The 12,253-nt window shown below is 40.2% G+C and overlaps 2 protein-coding genes across 24 annotated transcripts in view; one reads left to right on the top strand and one right to left on the bottom strand.

Annotated features, from left to right (window-relative positions):
• Positions 1 to 6,434, bottom strand: part of PRPF40A (pre-mRNA processing factor 40 homolog A) — a gene marked incomplete at its 5' end in the record, with an annotated part of 57,436 nt that extends 51,002 nt beyond the window's left edge. For 8 of the 23 annotated variants that reach the window (XM_082689912.1, XM_082689919.1, XM_082689920.1 and 5 more), the window contains 3 exons: positions 3,908 to 4,039; positions 5,302 to 5,571; positions 6,200 to 6,431. Coding sequence is in view for 21 of the 23 variants with exons in the window: in XM_082689919.1 (XP_082546045.1) it covers positions 3,908 to 4,039; positions 5,302 to 5,385 (216 nt within the window). Of the gene's footprint in view, positions 1 to 2,423; positions 2,504 to 3,907; positions 4,040 to 5,175; positions 5,578 to 6,199 lie in introns of those variants that run through there. The other 15 variants (XM_082689898.1, XM_082689909.1, XM_082689914.1 and 12 more) reach the window with 6 other exon arrangements.
• The window catches only part of ARL6IP6 (ARF like GTPase 6 interacting protein 6), a 35,500-nt gene continuing 28,800 nt past the window's right edge, over positions 5,554 to 12,253 (top strand). The window contains exons 1-2 of the mRNA XM_082689950.1: positions 5,554 to 6,943; positions 8,557 to 8,610. Coding sequence (XP_082546076.1) covers positions 6,166 to 6,943; positions 8,557 to 8,610 — 832 coding nt within the window. The 5' untranslated portion in view covers positions 5,554 to 6,165. The remainder of the gene's footprint in view (positions 6,944 to 8,556; positions 8,611 to 12,253) is intronic.

The following is a 12,253-nucleotide window of genomic DNA, read 5'->3' as shown; positions in this document are numbered from 1 at the left end:
GGCAGAACTTACGTAAGTAAAGTTAAGTTCATGGTGGTAGTGAGCTGTGGGTAGGAGAGCATGAACAGCACAAGCTCACTCAAGAACTAATATAATCAGTCAAGATATCATAAAAAAATATAGCCTGTGTTCAGCTTAGGGGTGTAAAGACATGAAGCTCAGGATTGAGTTGTACTCTGGGAGATTCTTTAAATTGTGGAATTTAGACATTATACATTAGGTACAAAAAAAACACTGGAGGTTCTTGGGCAAGGAGACAACATGCTAAAATCAAGAACTTGAGGGGCAGACTTCAAGCAAGAAAACCAGCTCAAAATTTGTTAAGAGTATCCTAGGCATGGGAGTGTAACTACTTGGGTCCAGATGGCAGAAGGAATACAGTCAAGATCTATTAAAACCTGCCTTACTAATTTTAAGAACAAGAAAATCAAAATCATTTGTGAAAAGCATTCATTTATCAATTTATTGAACAAAGGCAAAAAAGTACTGAATGATTAGAATTAGGGAGGCATTAAAGAATTTTATGTCCACATCAACCCATAAAATCTCATACATATCATCTGTTCTTACCAAATGATCTGAACTGAACCATAGGTTGTTAGAGCTGAAGAAAACTTTAAATCTTTTATTCTACTTTTCTCATTAAAAGAAAAATTAAAAAAAGAAAGAACCACCTAAGAGGACTCTCTTGGGCTTTCAGTGAAGGCAAAATCACCTGTGAAAAAGGTAGGACTTGCATGCGCTTCACATAGAAAGAACAACAAAAATTAGGAAGATGTGAAAACCTTTTAAAAGCAAAACATTCCGGGGTGCCTGGGTCGCTCAGTGGGTTAAGCCTTTGCCTTCAGCTTGGGTCATTATTTCAGGGTCCAGGGATCAAGCCCCACATCAGGCTCTCTGCTCAGCAGGGAGCCTGCTTCCTTCTCTATCTACCTGCCTCTCCACCTACTTGTGATCCCTGTCAAATGAATAAATAAAATCTTAAAAAAAACCAAAAAACAAAAAAGCAAAACATTCCTGACTAAGTAAAAAATGGCCTCACATACAATCACATCTTAAGGCAAATCTCTACTGCAAATATTTGAGTATTGTCACCAAGCAAGGAAATTACTTTATTAATAACGGTTTTTTAACCAGTGATAAACCATTATTTAATTTCCATATTATTTAAAATTTATACACCTTTCAAGGTCCCTCTCAAATATGAGATTCTATAATCCTGTAAGACAGCTTTCCCATATGAACAGAAGAGGCAAATTTAATCTATATAATAGATATCTCAGATAAACCTGAAATCCACTTTTTAGTAGTAACAGAACAGCTTGAATTCTAAAAAGGGCACAGTAGGTCATCTTCTGAATAAAAACAAACAACCAAACTCCTTCAGAAAACCATAATACCCCTTAAACCTAATTAACTTGATGCATTTGAAAAATTCTGACTTCTGTATGTTGTTATTCTGTCCAGTCTGAATATTATTTTACAAACAAGTTTTAAAATTTCATGTCACATTCAGTACCATTTCAAAGACCAGAATCATTTAGCAAGTAAGACTGGCAGCAATTTTCATTTTCAGCTGGTCCCAAAATGAGATATTAATGTGAACTAGGCAATATACATGAAGGTTCCATAACCTTCAGTACCAAAGTCTAAAAAATCTGTAAACTAATTTTTAAAAATTGTATGACAGAACTCTACCAATTTTGTGTCACTATAGCGAACTATATAAGCACGCTGCTGTTTTTCATTAACTTCTGACCATTAATACCTCAAAGTGGATAGAAGATCAATTTTACTAACCGTCCACTTTTATTTTTAAGCAAGTTGTTTACTGGGCTTTAAATTAGATTTCTAGATTACCTGAGTTTATTTAAATTATCCATGCCCTCCAAGTCAGTTACCAAAGCTCAAATTAAGAATTAGTTTTACCAAGATTTGGGCCCCATAAAAGTTGAATATTAAAAGGAAAAAAAGAAACAATTGAATTTTAAGGAAAAACAATGAAGATTTTCTTGGGACCCTAGAAGCTGGACTCTTAAGTCATTCATTCATTATCCTAATAGGAGCCAACAGGGAGAGAGAGACTTAAACATCTAAATAGTCAGGTACATTTAAAGATACATGGCATAAACTGGTCTAGGAAAAAAGAAGAAAACCACAAGGTAAAATTCAGAGTATTTCAACAGATGTGTACCAAATAGCAAGTAATCTTTCTAGGAAGATGGTCACTGATATAGCTAAAGAGAAAGGGCCATAAAGGAAACTGTGACCAGCTTATGTCAATGAGATACATGAAAGTACTTTAAAAAAATAAATAAATATAATCTGCATTTTACTAGAAATGACTAGCTGGTGTCTTGGTTTGGTAGTGCAATAGCACCATTACAGCAAGGGTAAACAGGTCAATCCCTTGCAAAACTTACCTTGATTGGCCCAATGGAAACAGAAGGCCCCAGAAAAGAGAGAAGCATCTGGCAGTAGCAAATTGTTTTATTTTATCTTTCTGTGGAAAGAAACTAATTTTAAATAAGAACCAGAGCATTTAAAGAATAAATATTTTTTAAAGCTCATTATCTAGTTAGAGCAGCTCTACTAAGAAAACCAGAAGAGCTCCTTGCTGCTTAGAGATGGAAAGAAACAGAAGAATCAGAGTTTCTCCATCACCTAAGAAAATTTTAAAACTTGTGTTATTCTAGAACAACAGAATAAAACGGTTCTTTCAAAAGCAAAAACAAAAAACAAACCCCCAAAGACCCCCAAAACTCCTATGGGCAGAATCTTTTGGGCCTGGTGTCTTTGAACAAAGATTTTTGTACAAAATTAAGGGCTACATTATAAATAAAAAGGAAGAAAATCACTTGACATTAAGCCCTTCTACTCCTAAGGTTAAGTTCAAAGAAAAAGACACAAAGCAAGGTCCTTTCTCCACTACAATTTCACCAATAACTTAAAATATCAAGGCTTAAGTGATTATCAACACAAACAATATTAATTAACAAAAAGACCATACCTAATTGACTGGCTTTCCAATATATTTTATCAGCCTAAATTTTTGATGATTTATTGAGATACTCAAATTGAAAGAACTCAGCCACCAAAGAATATGTGTATTACAGAACCTGACAGGGGGCATAAAATTATTCATGGTAACTGAACCTGTTACCTTTCTTGGATGCTTCTCTAGGAACTCAGTTCTACTGAATTCACTGAGTCAGCATTAAAACCTTTTGATCTAAATCACTCCCACAAAATGTCCATTTACAATTTATGCTGGGGATGAAAGGGACAGCTCAAAAGCAGGAGTGCAGAAACAGTAAGCATTAAAACAAAACAGAAACAAAACAGTATTAAGTGGAACGTGAACCACCTATTGGCACTGCCCTATGAAGAATCAAATTAGAGTAGAATCTCCCTTCTCTACCCCCACTGCACGCGCGGGCACACACACACATACACAAGAAGAAGCTATTTCAGAAATAAACTTTATTCTAAAGCAAAGACCTAAACAATTGCTATTTTTAGATTCTATGCATTTATGTGGTCCATGGACATAAGTTATGTTGACCTATAAAATAATATTCACTCTTCAAACATTAACTTCAATTAACATACTTGGAAAAAAGAATGTTAATACACTAAGAAGACTACATGTACAATTACTTGAAAAAAGAACTCTTAGTTTTGTTGTAGCAGAAAATAAATTTTTTATACAGAAGGCTTTTCCTTACATTCAAAATTTGATTAGTGTAATGACTCAACATTTGACTTATTTAACAATATTATTTTGACATAAACTAATTCTTAAACAGCTACAAATATTGACCCAGGTTTTGAAATCTTGACACAATGATACCACAGGCAAAAATAAACAACAAACAAATACAAAATAAAACAAAAACATTCTTACTTGTCCCATTGGTGGCCCTCCCATAGGGGGCATCATTTGCGGCATCATTCCATGAGGTACAGGAGGCATATTCGCTCTCTGACCCATAGGGTGCATTCCCATTGGGGCATAATGCATGCCAGGATGCCCCATCTGAAAAACAGGGACAATTTAAAAATCAGCAAGTAAGACAAATGCTTCTCAAAAATCTGATTTCCATATATTGGTTATGTGCAGTGCTTTAATATTAGATGAATGTGTGATTCAGTTACTGGGTTAGCTTATACTTCCTTGTCTTAAACAAAATGCACTACCCACCAGTATTCATAATGAGCTTGCAACTGACCAAACTACAGAACGAAATAGGAAAAATTAAGATAATTACTGGACAGCTAGAGTATATATTTTATTTTTCAGAGTAACCTGCTTTAATCAGTTAGCTTACTAAACCTGAGAAACATGTGAAAACCAATTTAAAAACTGTTATGGGTGAAAAACCACAACTCTGTTCTATTTCACACAGCAGATAGCTAGTTAATATCTTAACCATAACTATTCTTAAATTTATATTTAAGTTAATTTTAAACTTTGAAACGAGGATTTTCCAAATTCTTTCGGATAAGAGCTGGTCTCAACAGAACACAAACATTATGGGTAACCAGGGACACTTAACTCCTAACATGTGAACATAGTACTTCCTAAAAGAATCTTCAACACAAGGAAAATTACTTCCGCCAAAAAAAGAAAAAAAAAAATTTTTTTTTTTTCAGACTAAGGTCTATCACTCAAAGACCCTAAATACAAACAACTAACATTTCCATTTTAATTCCCTTTTAAAAGACAACTATTTCTTTACCTTGGTGCCCATTGTTCCAGGTCTTAAAACCAGGTAATTATCCCCTGCCAATCTTCCCGGCTGTACCCCTTGCAACCACCACTACTACTAGTGAAAACAGATTTTGGCAGCCTCTCTCAAAGTCTACATAATCAAGTTTCCGCCTCCCCCTCCCTGCTACAGCGGGCCTACCTCTCCAAAACGCTCACCCCGCCCAAGGCCCAGCACCTCCACCGCGCATCTGTCTAGGCCAAGCCCAGTAAGAACTTCCAGGGACCCACATTCTTCCCTTTGTGCATCCCCACTCTCCAATTCTCCTCCTCGTTACATAGCCCACCATCTCGAGCTCTTTCTTCGTCCACTCTCATCTTCTTCTCCTTTTGGAAAAAGCTTCCTGCCTCTCTGACTTCGTTTTTCATTGTGCCGCTTTCCCCCTGCTCCACCGATCCCTTACCGAGGGCCGTCTCCTCAGGAAGCCGTCAGCAGAGACCCAAGAACTGGAGCAGAGGCTTGAGCCGGACAATCTCCGCTCCCCGTCCCCGGGACCCCGCGAAGGAGGATGGCTCTCCATTTCACTCACCATGAGGCCTCCACGCTCCGCTCCCGTCCCCGGCCTCATCGTCGGGCTCAGACTGCTCCGCCGGCGGCCACTGCCGCTACACATACCAACAAGAAGCGATCTGAGTGGCTGGCGCCCACTGGGGCCAAAGGTTAAAGGCTGCCCTGCGCTACGGGGCGGGATCAGCGGGGCCAATAAGCTGACAGGCTTCCCGACTGTCCAATCAGAGTGCGCTGCCGACACGCAGCTCTGCGGCGATTCGCCCCCAGCCTCAGCCTCACTCGGCGTCGCCTGCATGGACGGGGGGGAGGGGGACGGAGGAAGTTTCTGCGCCTCCGCCGGGAAAACTCCACCAACTTTCCCCGGAGAAGGGAAGACAACGGTGTCCCAGCTTCCCGAGCTTAGACCACCTCACCCCGTAGGGGGTGGGGCAGTTGGGGCCTGCCACCTTCACTCCCTCCGCCCGAGTTACGTACGCCCCACAAACCTGAGGCTGCCCGGGGTGGGGTGGGGTGGGGGTGGGGTAAGCAGCTTCTAGCGTTAGCGGTGGCGGGGGCCAGGCGCGCGCGCGCGGTGCTCGAGGAGGAGCGGGGGCGGGGAACAGGAGAGGAAGGGGGGGCTCCTTAAGCGAGGGTTCGAGCTCCTTACGCACCGGCTGGAGAGCCCGCGGAGGGGGCGGGAAGGAGGCGTGTCGAGCGGGGTGGAGGGAAGTTGTGATGGGGCGGGAAGAACAATGCAAAAGAGAAAGAGAGAAGGGCAGTTAGGCAGGTGGGAGCGGAGCCAGAGAAAAATAGGAGCGTATAGGAGAAGAAGGGAGAAAGCTAATCGATTGGGAAATGGGAATCCGAGGGGTTTGGGCGGGCGCTAGGACCGGGCGTCGAGAAGATGCGGCTTTGGTGCTACTGGGGCGCGCGCTTGCCTGGAGGTGACGCGGCCGTGGCGGAGGTCTCTGGCTGGGACGAAGCACTGCAGGGAGAGGAGACTTGGCTAGCTTTAGCCTCGGCTCGGCTCTTTCTGCGCACTTCTCTGCTTTTTTTCCTTCCTACTGAGCTGGGGGTCGTGCTCTGGCCCAGGGGCGCCCAGCCTTTCTTTAGGTCCCACTGCACCTTCCCCGCCCAGTTGCGCACCTCTGCGCCCCCCTGCGCGACAGTGCCGGGTGGTGGAGGCTGTGGGGGGGGTCTGGCCGCCGATTGGCTGCTGCGAGCGCGGGGCGGGGCGGGTGGGAGTCTCTCGACCTCCGCGGGCCCGCTAGTCTTTCCCGCCATGTCGTTCGTGGAGGGCGGGCGGCGCTCCGCTGCTCTGCGCCGACGTCTCGACACCCCTGTCACGTTTTCCCGGCCCGCGTTTTCCACGTTCACTCAGGGGGATGGTTGGGGTGAGGGTGAAGTGGACGAGGAGGACGGGTGCGACCAAGTGGCCCGTGATCTGCGGGCGGAGTTCTCGGCCGGGGCGTCGTCGGAGCCTAGAAAGGGCTCTCTATTCCGGCGGGACGGGGACGGGTCTCCGGTTCTGCCCGATAAGCGCAATGGCATTTTCTCGGCGGTTGCGGACGACGGAGCCCAGGCTCGGCGGTGGCCGGTCCAGGTCCTCTCAATTCTTTGTTCGCTGCTGTTCGCCATCCTCCTCGCCTTCCTCCTCGCCATCGCCTACCTGATCGTAAAAGGTACTGAAGCTCCGGCGCTGAAAGTCTCTGTCCAGAGTAAAGTTGATCTTGGACGTAGGTCTTGACTTTCATCTGCCTCCTCCCCATCAAAGGCCGGCAAGCTGGGAGTGGCTTTCACCCAGAGTCACTGGCACCTTTCTTTGCTCATCCTCTTTTGTTTTGTTTTGTCTTCGGGATGGTGGAGCACCCCGGTGCAAGCTTAGGAGACCCATTTTCAGAAAGGGTCTTGATTAAATGGGTATTCTTGAAGCGACAGTAGAGTCAGTGAACACTTGGGGTGAAATGTTGACAAAATGAAGCATTATGGAGGACAGCAGTCCTTAAAGAGGGTGAAAAGTGTGTGATTAAAATAGGCTATTCATATTCAAAGACTTTATTTAATCCACGAATGGTTAGAGGTATGCTATTCACTAATTTTGTACACGCACAGAATTCCAGAAAGAACGGATTTTCACCCACAGCCAAAAGTTCAACTTCTACAGGTAAAATAATTAGCACCTCTTGGTTTTGTATTAGGTTTTCAAGAGTGTAGTGGTGAAGTTTTGTAACAGGACCTAAATAACCTATTCTCTGATTATTAGTTTTATTTTCTTGAGTGTGAAGTTTAAGTATCAACCAGTTGGAATAGAAAGAGATGTACTGTGAAAAAGTTTTCAAAGTTTATCCTGTAAACTGTATGGTTGGATATTTATTTTACAGTGGAAAGAATCAGACGCGAGTTTAAATCTCAGTTCTCGTTCGTGTGTGACTTTGGCCAAGTTACTAACAAAAATTAAAACAAAAACTACTTTAGTTCTGTGAGAAGCACCCAACAAGTTGCCACGCAAGTTTTAGTTTTTTTGTTTTTTTTTTTTTGTTGTTGTTTGTTTTTTTTTTTAACTAAATAGAACTAAATCAGCTTAACTCCAGTTTTAATTTTTTCCTCATTGCTTCCAAGCTCCTACTGGGCTGCAGATGGCAGCTAACAACTTAGGCTTGATTTTTATACACAAGACAGTTTAGAGTAAATGTGAATCTCTTCATACAATGATCTTGGGTGTCAACTGTCAATGTTAAATTTGTGTTTCATATTTAACATTGTTTAACAGTGTTTCATTACTCTTCCACTCCCCTCCTCTTTTTTTCCACTGTATCTTGGAGAGAGTTTTGTAGGTTATTTCCCTTGTGCTTTTATATTATTAAGTCACAAAACTTGGTAAGCGGAGTCCTATGCAGAAGACATTGAGTTGTGCTTACTTTTGAGAATGGAAGAAAGGAATCTAATATGATGTGTAATTTCCATTGCTTAAAATACTTTTAGGGGCACCTGGCTGACAGAAGAGCATGTGTGATTTGAGGTTTTGAGTTTGAGCCCCACATTGGGGGTAGAGATTAAATAAATAAAATATTTTCACAATAACTCTAAGAAGCTTTGTGTATATGTGGCAGTTGACTGATAAATGCTTTATTTGCATACTGAAGGTTCATAGGTGGTATATGGAATCAGAATTTCGACCCATTTGTTTCTGACTCCACAGCATTTTCCACAGGTTCACAATATTTTTCCAGCCTTTAAGCTATTCAAATAGTAAAATCATCTTTTTTACTCAAGCCTTCTTTTTTTGTATTTACAGAGTTGCATGCTGAGAATTTAAAGACTGAAGAGGACATAGACACTGGGCTACTAGGTATAACTTAACTGTCGCTCGATTTGCTTTTGAGTTCATTTTTATTTTTCGAGATCATGTTTAAACTACAAAGTTTTGGGTAAAATACTTAATCACTTGTGCAATTCATTCAGTCTTAATTTTTTTATTTGTGTTTGTGGTAAATCTTATTAGATTTTATATATACTTGGTGTGTGTGGGTGTACACCACACATGCTAGAAATACAGTTTGAACATAGCTGTATGTGACAAAGACCCAGAGACTACTTAACATTTTCTTGCTACTTTCTGGAACAGTATCCCTATACCTTTTTCCAGGAATTAAAAACATACAAAAAAAAATTCTTCATGAACTTAGCAAAGATGACATCTTAAGCAGGCCTCAGGAGAAACTTAAGTTTAAATCTCCTCTAAGCAAATTGTTTTTTAAAAAATGTAGTAAGTATTGGACATACTTGTACAGGTTATTGACAACGAAGAGTCAGACTTGAGTTTCTGTAGAATGCTGTACAGAGGTGCGCCTGGGTGACTCAGTCGTTAAGCATCTGCCTTCAGCTTAGGTCATGATCCCAGGGTCCCTGCTTCTCCCTATCCCTCTTGCTGCTGCTGCTAACCCTGCTTTTGCTCTTTCTTTCTGTCATATAAATAAATAAAATCTTAAAAAAAAAAAAAAAAAGAATGCCATACAGATTACTAGTGAAAACTTTAAGGGTTTTTTATCTTGTATTTATCTCTTCCGACAGAATGATTTTGAAGCATCCAGAGCTTTACTGGTTTGGGATATTTTACTCCTGTTTGCTGTTAATTTATTCAGTTAATCATTCTGAATTGTAAAAAAAAATAGTTGAGATCCTATCCTGCATGTCACCCCCTCTCCTAATTTTAGCAGATCTATTTAATCTCTTCAAGGCTTATGCTCCACAATGATAAAAAATACAGTCTGACTGATTTTGCAGAAGAGGATACCTTTATATTCAAAATATAGAAACAAATTAGTCTCATGAAAACTTTTCTTAGTCTTCTCAACTTCTTGCATGAGAAGATGTACTTTACAGTTACACATTTTATCAGCGTATGTTGTTACACTGTATCATCTCTAAAAACAGCCAAGGTTATGAGGCTTTTCATAGCATTTATTGATCTGTCAACTTGATGTCCCAAGAATAGAACAGAATCTTAAGAACTAGGCATGAATTCTGTGTTGCTATTTAAAAGTTAGAAAACTTCATTCAGTGAACATTTATGAAAAACATAGGGTGGCACTTGTCATCTGAAGGAATGGCTTGTTCAATATCAAAAGAAATGTAATAAGGCTTTGTCGTTTTCCTGCTTCTTTTTCTACTTCCAGTTAGTCTGATACTACTTTTGGATGTGCCTGATAGATACCTAATACTATGACAGCTAATATGAAGATCACTAAGTGTTTCCTAATGGCATGAATTCACTTTCAAGATTCAGGAGCAATCTCAGGAGTGAGGAGAAATTACTGTATCTTTGTGGCCAAAAAACCCTACTAAACAATAGTTATGCCAAAACAAAAATCCTTATTTTGAACCGATGCTTTGGTGGTCAGATAGAGAGTATACTCAATATCTAGTGAACTAATTCAGTCACTTTCCTGGGGATAACTTTGAAGTGTGCATAGTTATAACAAATATTCATATTCATTGTAATGTGTAATAGAAAATGCTTTTCTGTAGAAAGAGTATAGAATTCTTAACCTGTCTCAGAGAAGCAGTGCCAAGATGATTAAGCACCTATAAAGTTGAAGTTACTGAAGTAACACTTACATTGTTCTAAGCTGGAATTCTCTTCCATTGGAAGAAAATACAGTATAATCTCTCTGCAGAAGAATGTTTTGACTTGACTACTAGCCTCCAGTTAAAAGTCTAATTGAGACAGCTGATTGTTGGAAATAGGCCAGTTTTTTTTTTTTTTTTTCAAATTTTGACTTGCAATCAAATCAACCTTGAGTTAGCTTAGGTATGAAGAAGGATTGCTGCATTAGCTTATTTGTGAAGCAATGCCTGTGGAATTATATCCTTACCTGTTTACAATTGATATAAAAGTTTTTAACATGAATAAACAATCTTAAATAAAAACTGTGTTGAATTTGTCCACTATTTACAGGAAAAGTGGAATGTAGCCTTTTTAAATCCTGATTTTGTTGTATTTCATTGCACTTACTTTGCCTTGTTTGCTAGGTACCTCATAGGTAAATATAATGTTTGTTTTGTGTATTACCCTTTTTTGCTGTAATTACTATTGTTCGTACTTGTTGTTATCTTTATATTTCTGTGATTCCTATTTAAATTTTACTGCAAATTGCCTCAAATCTTTAAGAATCACCTGGTTTTTAGAATCAAATAATATAAGCATACTAGCTACTCTCCCTTGAAAGAGTTCTCTTTCTAGAAAGAGTAATAAAAATTTTGCACACTGCAGATTTTTTTATTGCAATTTAAGCCTGGTCCAAGATTGGCATAGCTCATTAAGAGCAAATTTTAGTAACAGCTCTCATTTTAGTATGCTTAAGAATCACCTGGACTTTGTTTTAAAAAGTATCTTTAGGTTTTGTTTCGGCTCAGGATAGAGTCCAAGAATCTTCATTTTTTATAGGTGATTTTGATACCCCACAGCTTAAGAAATAGTTTTGCAGGGTAAGAATCTCGTGTTTTTTTTTTTTTTTTTTTCTCCAAGAAGTGTGGGGTTTTTTTTGTTTTTGAAGATTTTATTTTTAAGTAATCTTTATACCCAACATGGGGCTCAGTCTTACAACCGTGAGATCAAGAGTCATACATCCTACTGACTGAACCAGCCAGGAGCCCCTAAAAAGTGTGTTTAAAGGCAGTTAAAGTCCTTGCAAGATGACTAGTGACAGACTAATAAGATATAAGTCCAATTGCCTCTTAAGAAACCTGACTTTGAAAGGATCTGCAACACTGCCATTCTCTTGTCATCTTTGCCTGAAAGCAGTCTTCTTGGGAAACTCTGTTTATAATTTAAACAAAAAGAGATTCGGGGCGCCTGGGTGGCTCAGTGGGTTAAGCTGCTGCCTTCGGCTCAGGTCATGATCTCAGGGTCCTGGGATCGAGTCCCTCATCGGGCTCTCTGCTCAGCAGGGAGCCTGCTTCCTCCTCTCTCTCTCTCTGCCTGCCTCTCTGCCTACTTGTGATCTCTCTCTGTCAAATAAATAAATAAAATCTTTTATAAAAAAAAAGAGATTCATTATGAGCATGGTATCAGTGCATTTGGGGAGTTAATTGATCCTGATGGTTAATAGGGTTATGCTATCAATGTTCCTCTTTATTGGTGAGGTAGACCAGCCAGGAAGATGTAAGAAGTGCTGTCACCTGGTTTTAGAACTCATCTACCTTAATCCTCCCTAGGTGGCATTAGAAGGACTTTCCTTTTATAATTGTCCTATAAACCATTCCCTACTGTAAGCCTGTTTTTCAAGGAGATAAATAAAACTTAAGTTTACTTAGTTAAATCACATTTTAGTCCTTCCTGCTAAAGGTTCTTCTCAGGCCAGATTGATTGCACTAATATAAAACATAGAAATTAGGTGCACCTGGGTGGCTTAAAGCCTCTGCCCTCAGCTGGGGTTGGGCTCTCTGCTCAGCAGGGAGCCTGCTCCCCCCCCCTCCGCCACCTCTCTGCC

This window comes from Mustela nivalis, assembly GCF_964662115.1.
Source record: "Mustela nivalis genome assembly, chromosome: 11".
In the NCBI taxonomy this organism is placed as follows: Eukaryota; Metazoa; Chordata; class Mammalia; order Carnivora; family Mustelidae; genus Mustela; species Mustela nivalis.
The sequence above is the reverse complement of the archived record's forward strand: the minus strand, read 5'-3'. Positions and strand labels throughout refer to the sequence as shown.